This window comes from Thamnophis elegans, chromosome 15, assembly GCF_009769535.1.
Source record: "Thamnophis elegans isolate rThaEle1 chromosome 15, rThaEle1.pri, whole genome shotgun sequence".
In the NCBI taxonomy this organism is placed as follows: domain Eukaryota; kingdom Metazoa; phylum Chordata; class Lepidosauria; order Squamata; family Colubridae; genus Thamnophis; species Thamnophis elegans.
Window position 1 is genome coordinate 43,199,593 of NC_045555.1, and position 22,213 is coordinate 43,221,805.

At 39.4% G+C, this 22,213-nt stretch overlaps 1 protein-coding gene across 1 annotated transcript in view; it reads right to left on the minus strand.

Moving 5' to 3' along the window:
- Positions 1-22,213, minus strand: part of RNLS (renalase, FAD dependent amine oxidase) — a 138,858-nt gene that overhangs the window by 27,272 nt on the left and 89,373 nt on the right. The window contains exon 5 of the mRNA XM_032231583.1: positions 13,148-13,321. Coding sequence (XP_032087474.1) covers positions 13,148-13,321 — 174 coding nt within the window. The remainder of the gene's footprint in view (positions 1-13,147; positions 13,322-22,213) is intronic.

A 22,213-nucleotide genomic window follows, 5' to 3' on the forward strand; every position in this document is an offset into this window, starting at 1 on the left:
CTGGCTACCTATTGGTCTCCAGACGCAATTCAAGGTGTTGGTTATTACCTTTAAAGCCCTACATGGCTTAGGGCCAGCATACCTGCGAGACCGCCTACTGCCACATTCCTCCCAACGGCCGGTGAGATCCCACAGGGTGGACCTCCTTCAGATGTCGTCAGCCAGACAATGTCGGCTAGCGGCTTCCCGGAGGAGAGCCTTCTCTGTGGCCGCTCCGACCCTTTGGAATGAGCTACCCCCAGAAATCCGGACCTTACCCACTCTCATGGCCTTCAGAAAAGCTGTGAAAACCTGGCTATTCCGGCAGGCCTGGGGGCTGTTGACCTCATTGTTGAAGTCCAGCCCCGATCGTAACGAATATATGTGTGCTGTTTTAACATGTTTTTATTGTCATTTTTAAAATTATTCTTCTTTCTTCGATGTAAGCCGCCCGGAGTCCCCCGGGATTGGGTGGCCTATAAATCGATTTAATAAATAAATAAATAAAATAAATAGCCACAAGAGATGTTGAATGAAGCAAACAAACGTACTAATTCAAGAACCAGAGAGTGTTATTTCTCAGACATTAAGTGTTCATGATGCTTAAGGATCACTGCCTTCTCTGGAAGGATGAGCCGTTCCAAATGGAAAAGTAGCTAATAGCAAAAGTCCATTCAAGTCAGAAAAATGGATACCGGAACTGTGCACAAAAGAGAGCAAAAACAAAAAGGATTTCCTCTTTGTTATAGAGAAATCTCTGTTGTCAAGGGTCCTCTGCTTATTTATTGCCAGCAAAGAGATTAAAAAATAAAACCATAATGACTATTCTTTTATCTAAAATTCCTTCAACCTCATTTGCAAAGTCTGTGATGGCTTAGACAGCAGCAACTAATGAGTCCCCTGAAATCAGATATTATGTGCAGGAAAAAGGTATAGGAAAGAACTTTTATTTGTGGATGATCGATACAAAGCACGTGTATGGGAAAATTACATCCAAAGTCAAAGAATGTCCTGTTGAAAAATATTGCTCTAGAAATTCTAGACCTAATCCTATCAAGATTCATGTTTTAGCTTGGCAACTATTCAGTGTAACAACCAGTGTCATGATAAATCTGGGAGAACGGAGAAGGTCATGATGGATCACGATAGCGGCAAAAGTGATTTAAGGAGTTGAGAACAACTGCTGTGAAAGATCCCTTACCTGCTTGAAAGTGGCTTTTCTACATTGAAATCAAAGTGCCGCACAGGTCCTTATATTGAAATGATATAAAGAAGGCTACTGAGAAGCGTGACCCGACAAAAGCGCGAACGTCAAAAGCGCGCCGACAACAGCGCGCTGACAGAAGCGCGATTTAAGTTAAGGTTAGGTTTAGGGTTAGGTTTAGGTTTAGGTTACAGCGCGGTTTTGTTGGCGTGCTGTTGTCGGCGCGCTTCAGCGCTCATTCGTCGGCGCGGTTTTGTCGGCGTGGTTTTGTCACCGCGGTTTAGTCAGGCGCGCTTTGAGACCTCCAGCCAAACTAGCTGCCATAATTCTTCCTAAAGAAGGATAAAGGTATTTGTGAAAGCTGTAAAAGAGGTTTTCATATTGAAAACTTCAATTCCTTCCTCAGGTGTCGTGATAATACTGTTTCTTCAGGATATCTACGCAATCAAGCTATGGAGCCAGATATCATATAGTTTTTGTCCAGAAGTTTTCTGTTGTCATTTAAAAAAAAAACACCCCAAAAATGAATGAAATAAAATGTCCACCAAAAAGCCCACAACCCCCCAATTAAACACATCGGCTTAGATGTCTTAAAAAGTTGAGCAACTTGCAATCAGTACTCGCCCTTTGTGAGCCATTAAATGCGGTTTTTGATTTCAAGGAATTTGAGAGTAATTCTTCTGGAAGTCTATTCCTGGCTAAGCTTACAAGGCTAATTTCAGTACATTCAAACTGTCTGAACAGATTGTAAGTCATTAAAAAAAAAGAAGAAAGATTTTATTTGTTGTTGTTTCTTTGTTTTGCTTAATTGTTTCTCTCAATATCGTGCGTCACATGACTTAGGGCCCAGAGGCCCTTCGGATGAGGTGGAGATGATGAAAATGAAAAATAAAAGGAGACTGTTTTTAAGCAAAAGCTTTGTTTTAGAAAGAATTATAAATGTGGATTTTATGTTTATTGAGGTAGCAAAAACAAAGGAAAGGACACATAATACACAGTCATGCTTCTGCAAGACTCATCAAAAATGGCACATAATAAAGTACAAGGTTCAAGGTTCATTTTATTTATATGCCGCCCTATTCCCAGCGGGACTCAGGGCGGCGCACAAACCCAAAGGAGGGGAAGGGAAACACAAGAACTACAACAAAAAGTACAGGGAATTTAAAACAACCAACAGCCACACGATTCGAGAGGGGAAGGGAACAGAGGTGAGCTTAGTTATTCCAACATGAGAGAATAGTTTTTGTAAGTTTAATGTGCATTTTCCCCCTTCTTGAACTCCCACACTTGCAAGCTTAGCAGAATAAATCATTCTTCTTATTCTATTACCATAATCTCTTCACTTAATTTTCTTTGGATTTATACTTATATGAGCTGCTTGTTAATACACTTGCAATAATTTCAACACTCTCCCTAAAAATAATCTTGAATATAACCAATGAAACTAATAAGCAGACTTCTGAAATGATAAATAACTGTTTGTTCTATATTTTGTTTCGGTTAAGATGGAAATCTAGTATTATCTAATTCTTGGACAAGATACATTAAAAAGGACAGATGTTGGCATTTACTGATTTACATCACAAATATTTATCACAATGAGTACATTCTTATTTCAAGGATATAAAACCACACAGAGATCATTTTATGAAAAAAAAATTAAGTATGTGCACCATGCTATCTGAGGTATCTAAATCCAAATCTCTCTCTATATTAATCTTGAGCATTTGCTAGAAAATGCTCTTTTCCACTTTAATCTCATAGAGATTTTAAAGTGCATTTGTGTTTAATGCTCTATTTAAAAAAATCCAGAGGATGTTTTATTTACGAAATTTTAAAGGGTTCTAGATAAAGTTTTCCTTTATTTGTCATAATATTGGATTGTCTACAATCTTTTCAGTCTTTTTTCAAACTAGGAAAATAAACCTGTTAATCTGGAAATCTGGATAATATTCTAGTGTTTTTGGACTGTATGACTTGTTTTTTGTGTGTATACCATCTACTGTCCATTTGTCCGTCCATCCCCATCTTCTCTCTTTCTCTCTCTCTCTCTCTCTCTCACACACACACACACATAAATATTCTAGTTTTTCATATATATATTAACCTATTATATATCTTGTATGTTTGTAACTGTCTATAGCTCCCTACCTTGTGCTGGCCTATGACCAAAATAAAAATGTGATTCATTGGCCAACAATTGAATCAAATCTTTACATGTATAATTTAAAGATCTGATTTGATTTCATTCTAAAATATAAGAAAGAAATTACCTTAATGTAATGTAAAATCTTTCATAGGCCAATTAGGAACCCCATCATCAAGACTCGGTTGTCTCCGAGTTCCCTACTTTATGGAGTGATGGATTGGTGAGTTTTCTTAACAAGAAAGGTTTTGGACTAAAATTAGGAAGACTCAAATCCCCCATAGAAACTCACAAGGAAACAGTGAGCTAGTCATTCTCTTTCAGGTCCACCAGAGTTCTATCAGAGAGAATGAAAGAAGTCCATTTAATGCATCTAAAGATCCTAGAAAAAAAGATGGGATGGATGGATGGAAAGATGGAGAGAAGATCAGTCGACCTGTTTGTTTTGGAAAACGTGCACTTTGCCTATGTACAGATATATCTTTGCATTCTTTCCAACTTCAAAGGTAGTAAGTGCCTCAAATCTCCAATGTGTTGGTAGTGTAAAAGAGACAATTGCTTTCACTTGGTGCAAGGAATTAAGGGAGGGAGGAAGAATCTTTCCATAGTGAAAAATAGTCTTAAATTTAATATGCATCTAGCAATTAACAAGGAATAAAAATAAATTCCCCTGACGCTAAAAATAAACTTGGAATTTCCTCTGAAATGTCAGTAATGACGTTAGTGTTACTTTCCAAACGGATAGGCCACTCTTAATTTTTTTTTTTAAAAAAATTAAAAATTCAGAAGATTTACTGACCCTCTTCTATTCTCCATGGAATTATTGTAATGTACAGACCACATTATTACAGGGACTGAAGAGAGAGCACTGGGGTGATTTATTCTGTCTTTCAATTCTTTGTGAATCATTTCGTTGTAACATTGTAAGGAAGAGGAAATGAATTATAAAATAAGAGATGAGGGCTTGAATGAATAGGTGACATGACCTGTCAAGGGAAACTTACCTATAATTTCTTCAAAACCATGTGATTCCAAATATAACCATACCTCAAAAGGAGGAATAACATGCTGAATTTGAATAATACCAAATATTAGCAGGCCCATACATAGAAGAAAGGAATATAGTTCTGTAAGTGTCCAGTGTATTGGGTAGATTAAGAATTCATGCTGGAAAATTCTCTTCATCTCACAGAACCTATTTAAAGGTATATAAACTATTTAACATTCATGCAAAATAAAATAAAATAAATGAAATAAAACAAGGCACCACCACTGTCTCCAAGTACAGGTGCCTTCCAGGAGATGAATTCTAGTAAAAGGCCTTGGATGTCCTAGTGGCAGTGCTTACAACCTGGAAATATGGCACAGTATATGAGTACTTTATACGTGTGGAGGAGTATGTAGGTTTTTTAGCTCCAAGTGCTCTTCATTACCTTTGTGTGATCCACATTGTTCATGTATGCATGAAATGTTTCACTGAATAGTTTTTATTATATGTCAAAGGGGAAGGCAAGAAGCATAACAAAAAAAAAAAGATTATGTCAGATTTTTAAATGATGACAAAAACCACTATCTTGGCTTATGGGCCTCCAAACATAAGCCAAGATAGTGGTTTTTGTCATCATTTAAAAATCTCACATAATTAAGTCAATAAATAGGATGAAGTATGAAAAAACACTTGGAACCAGCTTAAAATTTTACAACCAGCCGAGAAGTAAAAACTTCAAATAACCTGAATACTTGGTGGAAGATAAATAACAGAAGTACCAGATGTCAAAAAATCAAGAATGAAGAGACCAAAATTAAATGGAAATTGGAAATTTCAGAATTGGAAACAAAATGCAGTCTGGGTTAATACTGCATATAGGCCCATGTTTCTGTGTTCATGTCAGGTCCTGCTTCATTTAATAATCAGGAAAGAAACCACTCAACTCCATTTGTTTGAAATCAAGTGTACTTTTACTAATTACAAACGAATAGTAGCGAAGCTAAGCTGAATCTGGTTAATTAGGCGCGAAAGCAAAGAATATCATGTATAGGTCAATCCCCTCCCCTAGGCACCCCAGTCCATAGTCCAATTATAATTCACCCAACTGCCAGGTGGGAGATATCTTCAAAAAACATCATCAGGGTGGAATGCTGGACAGTTAACCTTGGCGGGAAACTCCCTTCCTCCACATGCGCAATGAGATGGTCAGGACAGCGTCTAGAATGTTCCTCCAGCACATCATGATTCCCCTCCCAAATGCCCCCCTCCCCGTTTCAATGGCAGCCGAAGCAGCAGCAAAGCAGAGGCTGACAGTTCTTTTCTGAGCAATGAGGCTTTCATGTGGATTAGTTGGCATTTACCTCTCAATTTATATTTTTTTCTGGTAAAATCTCTACATTACTCAAATATATAGCAATAGCAATAGCAGTTAGACTTATATACCGCTTCATAGGGCTTTCAGCCCTCTCTAAGCAGTTTACAAAGTCAGCATATCGCCCCCCACAGTCTGGGTCCTCATTTCACCCACCTTGGAAGGATGGAAGGCTGAGTCAACCTTGAGCCGGTGAGATTAGAACCGCTGAACTGCAGATAACAGCCAGCTGAAGTGGCCTGCAGTGCTGCACCCTAACCACTGCGCCACCTCGGCTCATTTATGTTTTATAAGTGTGTGTGTGTCTCTCTGTGTGTGTGTGTGTGTGTGTGTTGGGACAAGGGTGGGGGAAGACTTTCTAAAACATGTTCTGATTTTAGACAACTTTTCCAAATGTATGTGAATCTGTTTAAATTGTCCTAACTGGGAATGGTCAAATGGCAAAATGTTATTCTCTACAACAGCCCAAGTTGAAATAGAATCTGCTTTGGTAGGTTATTGTAAGTACTCAGTTATGAATTTACAGTATTTTACATACCTGAGTCATTTTTTTCTAAGAATTGTGAAATGCATTGCTCGACTGTTGCACGATTTGGGAAGACCTAAAGAAACAGGGGCTGGGGCTCTCTCCTAACAGATGAAAAATCTGGATCCAGAGTTCCTTGGATCACCCATGCCTTTGGGTATTTTCATTTATTTCTATGGCGGCGCTCTGAGGTCCCTTTTCAATATTCTTGTCTTGGTAACTACATACTTAATTCCCAGCTAGGGGAATCTGTAATCTTCAGCTTCTCCATCTTACGATTTGCTTCTGGTTTTAAACCTTCCTTGAGGTGAGATGTAATCTAGCAAGCAAAGAAGCACTATTTCTTCTGGCGTTGCTGTGAGTTGGCATGATATAGTTGGCATCATGTCAGGATGCCTACGCATAGCGTGCAGACAAGACAAAGAAGAATGATGCCTTCTGTCTTCATCTTACAACTTGATCCTTCTTCTGGCAAATCTCACTCTTTTTTTTTTTAAGGTTCTATGCAATGGAGTTGGGTAGAAATGCCGCTCTTTGAAAAGAAGAGAGACCTATTCTATACATCTCCATACATGTCTCAGTCATAATGGGCTATGCAGTGATAACAAGCATAGCAAGAATTATCTTTTATAAATAATTATTGCTATTAATATAATGATGTTTAAATATACGCATGGCATGAGCATAATAAGAATTATACCCAAAACTGTATGTGTTTTTGGTTAGTGAGATTTCAGTATGAGCACCCTAGTTTTCAGAGATACGGCATTACTCTGAAGAGGTTAGGTATAGGCATAATAATAAAAAATTATCTCCATTTTTCTTATTCAACTATTTTATAGCCCTGGGCAGGGTTGGGGTAGGAGAGTGGGATAGAGAATAAGAAATCACCTTAGAAAACCTCACATTAAACAGAAACACCCACCACTGAAACTATTTATGTTTTGCTATTAACAAACACTATTGTCCCACTCCTTTCCTTGGAATAGCATTGCAAAATCCAACCAAGTTAACAAGGGACAACAAAACACACACACACACACACACACACACATGTCATAATGAGGCCTTGTGGGTAATTCATCTGCACTTGCTTGTCTTCAAGAGTTCTTTAAGTCTTACAGCAGCTATTATAGTTCACTCCCCTGGAGTAAGATGGTTTTCCTAGAGAAATCACTGCCAACAAATATTTCTTTCCCTCTCTCCCAGCCCCCCATTTTATAGATCTGTGTCACGTATGCCTGGCTTTCTTTTAATCCACTAGGAGCAGCTGGTCGAATCCAGCATGTACAGTAGATATAGAGAAACAATGGTGATATTGTTACTGCTATAGGAAAGACTCTGATATATTGATTTTAAAAAATGCAATGATCGGGCTTACTAGGAGCTTGGGTTTTTCTTTAACATCCATTTTAAAACTCTAAACTTTTCCTTAAAAATATTTCTAAAATCAGTAAATTCTAATGCATCTTTTTAATAACTTCCTCTTAACATTCATACACTCAAATTCACTTTCAATAATATTTAGGAATATTTCAGAAGGCTACATATTGGGAAGAAAAAGTGCAAAAGATAAAGATGGGATATATCTATTCTATCTATCTATCTATCATCTATCTATCTATCTATCTATCTATCTATCTATCTATCTATCTATCTATCTATCTCTATCTATCTATCTATCTATCTCTATCTATCTATCTATCTATCTATCTATCTATCATCTATCTATCTATCTATCTATCTATCTATCTATCTATCTATCTATCTATCTATCTATATCTATCATCTATCTATATCTATCTATCTATCTATCTATCATCTATCTCTATCTATCTATCTCTATCTATCATCTATCTATCTCTATCTATCTATCTCTATCTATCTATCTCTATCTATCTATCTATCATCTATCTATCTATCTCTCTATCTCTATCTATCTATCTATCATCTATCTATTTATCATCTATCTATCTAACTCTCTATATCTATCTATCTATCTATCTATCTATCTATCTATCTATCTATCTATTTATCTATCTCTATCTATCTCTATCTATCTATCTCTATCTATCTATCTATCTATCTATCTATCTATCTATCTATCTATCATCTATCTTTCTTTCTATCTATCTATATCTATCTATCTATCTATTTATCATCTATCTACCTACCTACCTACCTACCTACCTACCTACCTACCTACCTACCTACCTACCTACCTATCTCAATAAATAAAGAAGAGGAGCTATTCCTGACATACCCTGACTGTTAAAATGAGAATTATATGAAGGAGAAAGGTCTAAATAAAAACTGTCTCAATTAAACTACTGTAAGAAAAGGATCGTTTCATATATGTCTAGTAAAAAAAAAAGGAAATAAAATTAAATACCATAACATACCATATTACAGTTTTAGGCATATCAAATATGAAAATAAGCCCAAGACGTATGATTTATTGCTAAACACAGAGAAAAATAGATGGGAAGCCAAAGTATCTTCTCAACAGTGTAAATATGCGTTGTAGTTCTATCAGAGAACAAGACGAGATCTGGAGGTAATCAAAACCGTCAGTGAAATAAAAATTAAAAATTATCTTCAAAACAAACAAAATCAAGACTAAGTGACTTTGAGGGGAGGTGCACACAGAAGAAGAGACTGTCATTCCTTATATAATTCCACCCACAAATTGCCTTGCATCCTTGTGCTATAAAGGGAATAGATTTTTTAGCTGCTGTGAGTTGAAAACAGGATTGGAACAGCAAACTTTGTACAACACAATCCTATTACACGTGCTTAATAGAAGTAAGCCCCCAATGAGTCCAATGGCTTGTTCTTAAAGGTAAATCCCAAAAAGGATGGCAGCATTAGCAATATAGCAGCATGAAACAACTTGTAACTTTTCCACGGGAAATCTTGGAAAATTAGCTTTTAATTGAGAATTGAGGCAGCCTGGAAACAGAACATTGTCTTCTGCAAAAGAGGACTACCACGGGAAGTATCTTCCTCTGAAACAGTAATAATTGAAAGCCTCTCAGGCTCTCTCCTCATGCTTAGTTGCCCTTTGTTCGATGTAGGATTTAGGTCAGGATCCAGATTGTGACCTTCTGCGACTCTGATAAATAGCAGTTCCAATGAATTCTCAAATAGGACCCAGGCAACAGCTGCATTTACTAAAAGATGTTGCAGTTACAGGGCCCAGGGTGACACAGGAAGGAGGAGAAGCGCAGCCGTCCCTGGCAGATGGCTGCCCATGTGCCCTTAATTGGCAGAGTTTCAAACAAACATGGTTTCTTATTCTGGCCTTATTTGCGCCAGTTGCTGCTGCAACAGCAATTTATACGCAAGGGCATTTTTTTACCTTTGTTAATTCCATAGAACTGAGCTAGCACATTTCTGAATAAAGCCTCAGGCAAGTGAAAGTGTGATATAGTGATTAATTGCTGGGCTAGGCCTGAGGAGACCCAAGTTTGAGTCTACTTTCATCTACAAAAACTCAAGGGTGGGTGAGCCGAGGTGGCGCAGTGGTTAAATGCAGCACTGCAGGCTACTTCAGCGGACTGCAGTTCTGCAGTTCGGCTGTTCAAATCTCACCGGCTCAGGGTTGACTCAGCCTTCCATCCTTCCGAGGTGGGTAAAATGAGGACCCAGATTGTTGTTGGGGGCGATATGCTGACTCTGTAAAGCGCTTAGAGAAGGCTGAAAGCCCTATGAAGCGGTATATAAGTCTAACTGCTATTGCTATCTCTCTATCTATCTATCTATCTATCTATCTATCTATCTATCTATCTATCTATCTATCTATCTATCTATCTATCGGATTGTTGGGGGCGATATGCTGACTCTGTAAACCGCTTAGAGAGGGCTGAAAGCCCTATGAAGCGGTATATAAGTCTAACTGCTATTGCTATTGCTATTTTGGGCTAGTCACCCACTCACCCAACCTACCTCAGACAGAGGAGGAATGCTAAGTACACTTGGATATTCTCCTGGATGAAAGGCAAATCAATAGATAAATACACAAAATATTTAATTTTGCAGCCCAGTTTAAGCCTTTTAAAATTATGAGAATACTTTGCTCTTTCAAACATTCTTTAAATAAGCTGCAGAACTGAAACTAGAATAGAAAATTAGGGAGAAAATACAATTATCTTCGGGAAAACATCACATGGTTTGCCTGCTAAAAAAACTAGTCACTGTTTGTATTAGGGAAGCTTTTTGAAAACCTTAACAGAATCAACAGGACATTTTAATTGAGGTTATGAAATTATTATCATAAACTCATGTTGTATATGAATCAAGTCAGAGAGACAAAAATTGATGTTTACTTGTATGTCCTGCTTTTGCTTTGGGAGCTATAGCAATAGCAATAGCAGTTAGACTTATATACCGCTTCATAGGGCTTTCAGCCCTCTCTAAGCCGTTTACAGAGTCAGCATATTGCCCCCAACAACAATCTGGGTCCTCATTTCACCCACCTCGGAAGGATGGAAGGCTGAGTCAACCTTGAGTCGGTGAGATTAGAACCGCTGAACTGCAGATAACAGTCAGCTGAAGTGGCCTGCAGTACTGCACCCTAACCACTGCGCCACCTCGGCTCATATAACACTGTATTCTACATCAACTTTATTTCATCAGAGGAGGCTATATTATCAGTGAGTTGCTGTGGTTGGGAGAGATAAATTTGAATTGGGGTATCCATGATGGCATTACACTGGTATAACCCACAAGGTGCCCTTATATTCCGCTTAGGGAGGCCATTATGATGAAATAATTAGTTGTTGAATTCTCTATCCATTGTCTATTTAATCAGAAATACCAGCTGCTTTTATACCTTTGTTATTCATTTTTTATTTTATTAGTCAACTGTCTTTATTCTTCTCTGTAAGGCAATGTTGGGGACTTGTACCGAGTATACATGTTCAGCGGTTCCACCACAAATCCGCGAAGCCCTTATCCGCGGAGACATAAGCGTGAAGACTAATTCGCGCCGTTCGAAGCGCTAAGGAAAAACGCGACCCTACCACGATGACATAATCGCGGAGGGCAAATCCGCACATTCCCAAGCACTCAGTACCCTAAACCTAACCCTAAACCTAACCCTAAACCTAACCCTAAAACAAACCCCTAAACCTAATCCTAACCCTTACCTTAATTGAAATCGGCTTTCTGCCGTGGCGCCGTTTTAAAGCGCCCTTCTGTTGCCGCGCTGTTGTCGCGGCGGTGATGACATCGCGGCTTTAGCGACGCGATTTTATCACCGCTATTTTGACGGGCGTGGTTTTGTCGTGCCACGATGTTCAGCAACTGGGGTGTTTCAGAGCAAAGTATCGAAGCACTTTGTATACTTTCTCCAGATTAAATGGATATAGAAGGGGAAGGGCTTGATTAAAGCTTAACAATCTCATCTGGATGTTCAAGTACTGGTATTTACATCTGGGCTGGTGTTTTCATGTTAAGCCTGGCAAAATGTGCAATTCTGGACGTGCAGGGCCAAATAAATATTATTTCTTTAAGATTTGTGTCTAAACAAACTCCAAAGATAGGTGAAAACAGTCACTCCGAATTCCAATCTGAATTCTGAAAGAATCCTCAATTCTTTCTATGTTGGAGTTGTGATTCTTTTGGTGCATCAAACCTGTTCTTCCCTTGTTTTTGTTTTTTTTAAATAGAATAATTAATACTTATTTGGACAAGAGGGGGTCTACCCATTTCTGAAACAAAGCCTGATATAACCCCTGCTTACAAAGCTTTGCTCAATCGAACTCTTTTGGACAAATTTAGTCCAGACAAGTTTCTAACCTCCCTGTTTTGGAGAATGTAGCAGCAAAAGAGGTAGCCCTGTAACTTCAGAAGACCCTAGAAAAAGCAGATTATTTAGACCGGTGGCACTTGGGCTTCAGGCTGGGCTCTGTATGGAAACTGCACTGGTTGCACATGTAAATAAGCTTTAGGAAGATTGACACTGGGGGAATACAATCTTCCTAGTCCTCCTTGACTTCTCAGCAGCTTTTAATACTATCCAGCCATGGCACAACAAAACCGCGGCGCTAAAGCCGCGACGTCATCGCAGCGTGTCATCACCGCCACGACAACAGCGCGGCAACAGAAGGGCGCTTTAAAACGGCGCCGCGGCAGAAAGCCGACTTCATTTAAGGTAAGCGTTAGGATTAGGTTTAGGGGTTTGTTTTAGGGTTAGGTTTAGGGTTAGGTTTAGGGTACTAAGTGCTTGGGAATGCGCGATTTTGCCCTCCGCGATTATGTCATCGCGGTAGGGTCGCGTTTTTCCTTAGCGCTTAGAACGGCGCGAATTAGTCTTCGCACTTATGTCTCCGCGCAGAAGGGTTTCGCGGATTTGTGGTGGAACCCTATCCAGCTATCCTATCCTTCTGGATTGGCTCTGATGTATAGGAATGGAGGAGGGGGGCACCATTCTTTGGTGGCTTTCCTGTTTCCTAAAGGGTCATCTTCAGGTTGGCGCTTGGGGTAGAAGAGAGATCTGGCTGGAAACCTCTGATCTCTGGGGTGCCCCTATTCCCACCATTCTTTCAAAGCTACACAAAACTGCACGCAGGACTCACTTATTGAGATGCAATCAAGTATCGTCTGTATCACCTCTTAACAGGGTTATATTCATTCCCTAGTCAGAATTGGTCTACTACTAAGGGATCTCTTGGAGCAGATCACATCACAGCTGTGATCTGTTGCCCCAATTGCCATACTGAAGTTAGGAAGCCCTTAACTGCAATAACTCCTGTCCAATTCATCTCCCATTGGCATTACTGTAACATTTTCCATGGACTGTTTTTGAAAGGCATTCAGAAGGTACAGCAAGTACACACCACATTAACATTAGAGAGGTTCCTTCCCTCTGACCATCATCCACACCCTCCATTCTTACTTTGTTTGTAAGGAGTAATGGAAGCACTGACCTATTTCACGCTTCTTATTATCAATGGAGACGAAGCATATGCAGGGATTATTGGAGATGTATTGTACCGCCCAAGGAGCATCAAACTGGGTGCCAGCTTCATAGAAAAGGCCCAGAGCATAGCGAGAGGAATAGCTCACAGATTCCAGCTGCTGCCTCCAACCTTTGTTAATTACTGTGAAGGAAACAAAAATGAGGCAATTATTTTTCTCTTGGAGCATTAAACCTGCAAATAATACTACGGTTAATCTACTTAATCCCTTTTCTAAAATAACACTTCTGTGTTTCAAGAAAAGGCCGTTCACATTGTTTAACGAACTCTCCCTTCCACCAACCTAGCTTTTGTTATGGCTGCACAAATAAGTGTCAGAGAATTTCCAAGTCAGGAAATAAAGGCAGAAGGTTATAGGTGGCCATCATTAAAAAAAAAAAAAAAGGACGATTAAGGAACTTCACAAAATCGCTATGTCTGTGCTGGCAGGGGCTTCTGTGAGTTGTAATTTCTAAACATCTGTCAAATGCCAAGTTGTGAAAGCATGCTCTAAATGCTCACTAAATTAGTGAGAGATCAAGTTTTCCACTCAGGAATCGTTCCCCCATTTCATCCCAAAAGCTTTCAACTTTCTCAACCACATTCTCAATTTGCAAGTCTATGTGCATGTACAGAGGTTATGGAAAGGCAATTTTCTTAACGTTTGGAAAAGGTTTCTGGAACAGAGAGATAATTTTACCAGATCTCCTCTTCTTGTGACAACAGTAACCCCTCAACTACAGAATGCATAAACGATCAAAATAAACTGCACCAGCATGTTAAGGTTGAAAAGCACTAACATGCCTGAACTCGGCCAGTATGGTATAGTAGAAAAGATGATGGGACTCGCACTGGGGAGACCAAGGTTCAAAACATCCCTCCACCATAATTGTGTGAAAAGGTGAGATAGGGCCACGTAAGAATGTACGACCAGGCTGAAGTTGTCATAACTTTTGCTGAAAAATGGAGCAATCACACATGCAGGTGGCAAAAGCAAAATCTTGTTAAACAATCTCATCTGGTAGATAAGATGGAACCAGGTAGTTAAGGATCAAAGCAGAAATAACAATAGCAATAGCAGTTCGACTTATATACCGCTTCATAGGGCTTTCAGCCCTCTCTAAGCGGTTTACAGAGTCAGCATATCGCCCCCACAGTCCGGGTCCTCATTTTACCCACCTCGGAAGGATGGAAGGCTGAGTCAACCCTGAGCCAGTGAGATTTGAACCGCTGAACTGCTGATAGCAGTCAGCTGAAGTGGCCTGCAGTACTGCACTCTACCCACTGTGCCACCTCGGCTCTAATGACACCAGAAGACAGGAGGCTGGGTGCCGAGCATATGGAATCCAGTCATTCCCCCAATCTCAATGACAGCTACTAGACTTATGGAGCATTAAAGCAACGGGTCTGAAAAATTGCAATTGCAAAGCCCACTTACACTATTAGTTGTTCTGGGTTTGGACTTGGTGACTTCTGTCCCACTAGCTGATGTCTGGACAGACTAGTTGAGAAAGACGAGGGTAATGGGGATGAGCATAGGATGTTTTGCTGTGACTTTGAAATCATTGGATCTCTGTACGTTCCATTAGAACCTGACATGCCTCAGCGTTTGGTTGAAAGTGGTTTGAGTGCATTCTTAATTATTTCCTGGTTGTGACCAGGATTGTGGAACAGTTTGCCTTCAGAAGTTGTGGGTCCTTCATCACTGGAGGTTTTTAAGAAAATATTGAACAGCCACCTGTTTGAAATGGTATAGGGCTAACCTTTTTGTCGAGGCGGTTGTGTGTGCCTGCACCCATAATGCAACGTGATCCCCCCATGCACGTGCGCACAAACCCCCTGTGCATGTGCGCAGGCCTCACTGAAGCCTCCGGACTTCTGGTTTGCACGTTGGGAGCCGAGGTGGCGCAGTGGTTAAATGCAGCACTGCAGGCTACTTCAGCTGACTGCAGTTCTGCAGTTCGGCTGTTCAAATCTCACCGGCTCAGGGTTGACTCAGCCTTCCATCCTTCCGAGGTGGGTAAAATGAGGACCCGGATTGTTGTTGGGGGCAATATGCTGACTCTGTAAACCGCTTAGAGAGGGCTGAAAGCCCTATGAAGCAGTATATAAGTCTAACTGCTATTGCTATTGCTATTTTCGCCTTGCAGAGGCTTCAGGAGGCTTCCTAGAAGCCTCCGGAGGGTGAAAAACAGCCCAACATGCAAACCGCAAGTCCATTCCCGACTTTCCGGTTTGCGTGTTAGGTGGTTTTTTGCCCTCCGGAGGCTTCAGGGAAGCCTCCAGAGGGTGAAAAACAGCCCAAAATCAAGGCCAAAAATCAGCTTGCCAGCGCACACATACGCATTGGAACTGACAGGACAACGCCTCGCGTGGCTTCAGAAATGGCTCCACGTGCCACCTGTGGCACACGTGCTATAGGTTCACCATCACGGATATAGGGTGTTCTGCTTGAGTAGACCTCCAAGGTCTCTTCCAGCTCTAATCTTATTGATTGATAATTGCACCTATCTGGAAACACCGGATTAAAGGAGGACCATGAGATCCATCTATCTGGGCGGACTGTGTATGCGCAAATGAGTACGCATGTAACAGAAGGTCACTGAACAACTTTGAGACAGTCACTCTCTCTCTCAGTCCAACCTACTTCACACTATTATGGTTTGGAGGAAATATGGAAAGAAAGACCACAATAGATACTGTCTGGAGCTGCTGAAGGTGATCTGGCAAACAATGGAAGATACTGTGCGTTCTGTAATGTGGGAGACTATGAAAAATTACTGAAGACTTCCAAAACTGCCAGTCTACTTTGAAAGTCAGTTTCTTTGCCTCCTGAATGTGAATGTCATATTTTCCTTGAGTCCAGATCTTTTTTTTTTTAATTTCAAGAGAAAAATTCCTGAAAATCTGTAGGATCACTGAGAGTTTCTTCCCTTGGGAAATAGGTTTAACTTAAGCAAAAAGTAAAATGCCTTTAGGGCACAAAATCAGCCAATTAATTAAATATTTTTCTTGCAGAAAAGTATTCAGTTTATTCAATTGGGGAATAACCCCCCCCCCTTCTCTTTTAAAATGGATATCTCAGACTTTTTACATTCCAAGAACAATGTCATGACAGTCTAATTACTCAGAAGTCAGAATGTAAAATACTTGACATCACAAAGGACCCAATATTGTCCCAGATAAGGCAAAAGAAACAAAAATCTATAACCAATTAGCTGAAGAATGAATATTCTTCACATTATAAAAGTAACTTGCATAAAAATCTAAAACCGAGAAACTTATTATGGAGAAATCTATCGCAACAAGGAAAAAACATTCAAAATGAAAAATCCCTAAGAAAAAGGAACTTTTTTTTCTTAAAAAAAAACCCTCTTTGTGGAACCACAACCAAATTCAATATTAAGTTATCCCCCACTCAAGTCAGAAAAAAGATCCACTGGCAAATGCTATTTATTGAAAAAAAGCAATAAATGGAATCTTTCTAACGATGAAATTACTGAAAGGTCTGTCACTTCTTTTCTCTCTCTGAGTAAATTTCAGATTTTATTTTCAAATATTTGGAAGCACCTTTGAGATCACAGGGATTTTCCACACCAACCTCTATTAGCAAAAGCAAAAAAAACAAAACTCCAGTGGGGGCAAAAGTCTTATCTCTTGCTGTCCAATGAACTGGATTAAACTTTTATTGCTAACTGAAAACCATTAATTTACTTGAGAGACCGCCTGCTGCCAATCACCTCCACTAGACCGATTAGATCCCACAGATTAGGCCTCCTCCGAATTCCATCCGCCGGCCAGGGCCGACTGGCGACTACCCGGAGGAGAGCCTTCTCTGTGGTTGCTCCGACCCTCTGGAACGAACTCCCCGTGGAGATTCGAACCCTCACCACCCTCCAGGCTTTCCGCAAAGCCCTTAAAACCTGGCTGTTCCGACAGGCCTGGGGCTAAAGAGCTGTTGCCCCCCTCCTCGAATGGTATGACTGCTGTGTGTTTTTAAATTATGTATTGTTATGTTTCGTCTTTTATTTTCTGTCTGTACCCCCCTTCCCTGATTTGAATTGTGAGCCGCCCTGAGTCCCCTTCGGGGGAAAAGGGCAGCATATAAATATAATAAAATCAAAATCAAATCAATTAATTTCTTGCCAACATAATCCAAACACATTGTTATAGAAGATCGAGCTCAATTTGTTTTTCTCCTGAGGAACTCAACCATCACCGAGTTAGGTCACAACTGGATTGAAAACTTAAGAGCAATTCTGTAGGCTGATTTAATTTTTAATGGGTAGTTAGATCACAAAATGATTTCTCCATGAAGACCATTGCAACTGTTTATCTTGAGAAACGTTTAATACTCTCAGCTTGTTCCAACAGAAAAGCCCTTGAATTTGGGTGAGTTTATTTTGCTACATAATTAGTGTGAACTTAATCTGCTTTCTCCAAAACTTAAATTCCATTTTCATGAGGTTGTCATTTTCTTTAATTGTTGAATTTCCTTTTGCAAGGTTATCTTTCTGTTAAGTGCCTCAGCTTTAACTATACACTTTGAAAGCTTTTTCTATATAGGCTGCATTACTGCAAAGATTTCAAAATTATGAACTTTTTTGGGGGGGCACTTTTTTAAGGTATCGCAGGAGTCAAAATAGCTGTCTATAAAATCACCTGTGTTAAAATTAGCCAAATTTTCAACCAGGTCATTTTTGATTGGTGGAGGTTTCCCAAACTTACCCAGCTCTTTTTAAAAGTCCCAATAAAAGATTTGTTATGCTTTGTCCAATTTGTAGCTACTTCAACGGGTGAGATGGGGGCGGAAGAGGATCTTTCTTTCTTGCATTTATGAAACACATTCCCTCCTCCGGGTTCTGAATTTAGTAGAAGATGCAGATGAAAGTTTCCACTTCCAATTACTTTTAACGACCAGACTGATAAATACTTTTCAGCAGCCTAGAGAGGAAAACCAAAAAGCTACAATTAACGTATCTCTCTCTTGACTAAGCATCTCCTTAGTCTCTCTGAAGGCCTGGATGGCTTCATTCTAAGTGAGACATGTATCTCACATGCTCCAGTGTCGGTATGTAGGAATGTATCTAGACCCAGTTGCTTGTTTTCTTTATGACAGTCCATTCCATATCCATTCCAGATGCCACAAGTTGGCAAACCTTTTTGCTCCTAATGGTGCAAACTAAGTTCATCTATGGCGTGGCACGACAAAACCGCGCTCGTCAAAATAGCGGTGATAAAACCGCGTCGCTAAAGCCGCGACATCATCACAGCGCGTCATCACCGCCACGACAACAGCGCGGCGACAGAAGGGCGCTTTAAAACAGCGCAGCGGCAGAAAGCCGATTTAAATTAAGCTAAGGGTTAGGATTAGGTTCAGGGGTTTGCTTTAGGGTTTGCTTTAGGGTTAGGTTTAGGTTTAGGTTAGGCTGAGTGCTTCGGAAGGCGCGGATTTGCCCTCCGCCCTTATGTCAGCGCGGTAAGGTCGCATTTGCTTTAGCGATTCGGACGGCGTAGATTAGCACTCGCGCTTATGTCTCCACGGATAAGGGCTTCGCGGTATTGTGGTGGAACCCATCTATGGGATCTTTGAAGCTTACCGAAATTCTTCTTATATGGAATTCTTCCAGGCCAAAAATAAATAAATAAAAAAAATACAGAAAAGGCTCAGCCCCATTCCATCATCACATATGCCCCTTGCAGCTCTTGAAGGTAGGAATAAAATGCTTCTCTAGCCAAATGGTTCTTGACAAGTAACAGATTCTTCATAGATCAGGGCATGGGAGAAAAGTGCTCGCTTTTTAATTAAAATTGACTTAGCCTGCACTTCTTCAACCAAGACACGAACTAAAATTCAACTTTCCTTTGGTCTCTCTATGACACAACTCTAAAAAATAAAATGCAACCCGCCCAAAACCCCCTCACCCCAATCCTGCCCTCTTCCTCATGTTTGCATATTGTCTCCAAAATATGTTAAATAGCAATAGCAATAGCAGTTGGACTTATATACCGCTTCATAGGGCTTTCAGCCCTCTCTAAGCGGTTTACAGAGTCAACATATGGCCCCCACAGTCTGGGTCCTCATTTCACCCACCTCGGAAGGATGGAAGGCTGAGTCAACCCTGAGCCGGTGAGATTTGAACCGCTGAACTGCAGATAGCAGTCAGCTGAAGCGGCCTGCAGTACTGCACTCTACCCACTGCGCCACCTCGGCTCTGTTAAAGAGTCAAGGAAATGGCTTTTAAAAATGATAACAAACAAAATATGGTACAAAATTGTGAAGGTTACATCGCCGACTTACAGGAACAGAAAAGTCAAAATGAGATACCTTAAAAAAAAAAGAGGAATTGGAAAAGTAAGAAACTGAAAATATATTTTCCTTATTCATGAGGAAGAACAAAGCTGGGAATTTCTTCCACAATTGACTGGAGAAGGATGTACCTTCTGAGTCATAGGGTAAGTTCATGCATATTGTACGAGTGCACAGCACAGACTTAAGATGGTAAAAAAAAACCCACACCGACATTTTTTAAAAAAGAGCTGTACTGCTAAAATGTATTTGTTTTTGAACCAATAATAGGCATTCATTGCAAAGTGTTGCTGTATAGTGGTCAAGTATATAGAGCCGAGGTGGCGCAGTGGTTAGGGTGCAGTACTGCAGGCCACTTCAGCTGTTATCTGCAGTTCAGCGGTTCAAATCTCACGGGCTCAAGGTTGACTCAGCCTTCCATCCTTCCGAGGTGGGTGAAATGAGGACCCAGATTGTTGGGGGCAATATGCTGACTCTGTAAACCGCTTAGAGAGGGCTGAAAGCCCTATGAAGCGGTATATAAGTCTAACTGCTACTGCTATTGCTATATGACCTAGGGTGACTTTATTGTTAATGTTGTCTCAGGTATGTATTTTGAAAGATCAATGATCTTAATGACAAACATATTTGAGGGTGGAGAAAAAAATCCCAGGTACTATTTTCGTGTACTTTTATGATTATGCCATTTCCATTGATCGACTATTGATTCTAACCTGATTCTAATTGGGTTTCTAAGACAAAAACAAAATACAGCAGATCTTTGGTAGCCTAATCTTACAGAACTAATGGCAAAAATCATAACATAAGAGTACAAAGTTGTATGAATACCTGACAAGTTGTATATATTGAAAATGCTAAATACAATTTGGGTAAAATGTTCATAATTCTTAAGCATTTAATTTTTGTTATTTAGTTATCTGCAGCAAAATCAGATCTTTCAATGAGGCTTAGTCACATAAGAATTATATTTTTGGGTGTGTGTGTGAGAGAGAAATGGGAATTTTCTTCCATGTACAATATGTGAGTGAATCATATGGATTACAACATTGTTAAAAAACACCCTATTATTCCTTCTTTCAGCAGACTGTTTTGTTTAAGATGATTTTATTTGTAGTGTATGAGTAAATTCTACTTTGGCAAAAAATCTAAAACTAGTCAATAAGATACAGATTGCTTGAACAAGCTGCAGTATTTTGAAGTTGCTGCCGATTGATGTTTTAAGTTAAAAAGGAAATTGTGGTTAAACTGTAACATAGGTATTTTTAGGGAGGGCACTGGGCTAACAGAAATCAGGAGGCGCTTTGCTCTGGCAGATAATGAAGACTGATCCTTTTAAAACTTTGACTTGGCATCTTACAAGGCAAAATTCTAAGATGAAGAAATATGAGAAGATGTGGCACCACTTCTGTAGACTTGGAACATTTCAAACAACATGGAACATCTCTTAGGCCATAACTAGCAATCTGATTTTTGAAGTGGGGCCCAATTAAATGTACTCTTGGAAACAGTCCTTGGATGGGATCTAATTGATCAATAGACTTTGGGCCAAAAAGGAATCCTTCTCATCTTCCTAGTTGAATTTATTACAGATTTTGGAAATATGGTCCTTTTTTCCTGCACTGCGTGTTTGGGATTTTGACCTACATTATTTGCAACCATTTCTACAAGAATCTTGCTATGATGCATTTGCTCTTTGCCTTGATGGCCAATACAGATCGGGTTATGGAAGCTCTTGAAAGGATGAACTCAGAGAGTATAACCAAGTTTTATTTAGTTTTTTCTTTGTTCTACAATAATAACAGCAGCCAAGAATAGGGGAAAAATTGAAAAGATAGACAACTTTCTGTAACACTTTCAACACTTTCATTATTGCATTTATATTTGAATATGTGAGAAAGCATGTGGGTCAAATCAATACATGCACAATGGAAAAGAATTATGAATTAAGAAAAACAATTATTCAAGCACTTTGGTGATCCAAAATCACCATAAAAATGACATTTTATGTCATTTAATGACATTCACATTTTTACAGATTTTATAAATAAAAAGAGTTTCCATATAGGAAATAACTTCACTTAGCACATTTATCTCTTATGTTATTTCTATCATGGGATTTAAGTCAGCACATTTCCCAAGCTCCAATGAGTTTCTTGCTTATTGTTGTTGCTTTAACCTTCAAAACCTCTTGGAATCTATGGACTATTATATGTAAAAATTAAAAGCATGGTAGAGCAACAATAATTTGTCATAGCATTTCCAAAAGCCATTGCTTCCATTTTAATACTTATATAAATCAATTCAGCATGCTTGATTTACCCCAGCTAAATTAATTTCAAAAATATTGTTTCAAGGTAAACATTTAGCAATTAAGTACAGTTACACTCCTTTATAATAACAAATGAATATCCTGTTGTGTTATTCACAATTAGGCTTTCTAATCCAGTACTGAAGTATAACTTCCAAAATTTCTAGGCAACGTGGCTAGAGGCATATTGGTTAGTTAAAATCCAAGATACATGGAGGTTGACAGATTGGGGATGTCAGCTAGTCTAAACAGTAACTAAAAGTATTTAATGATTGGCTGCTCATGCCTGTGAATATCTTCCATATAAGTAAGTGTACCTAAATATGCAATCTCAGGTTTATTTATTGGCATGTCTAAGTATGTGGTTTCTTCTAGTGATTTTAGACAGGTTCTGCCCCAAACCCAGCAGATGTAAAAT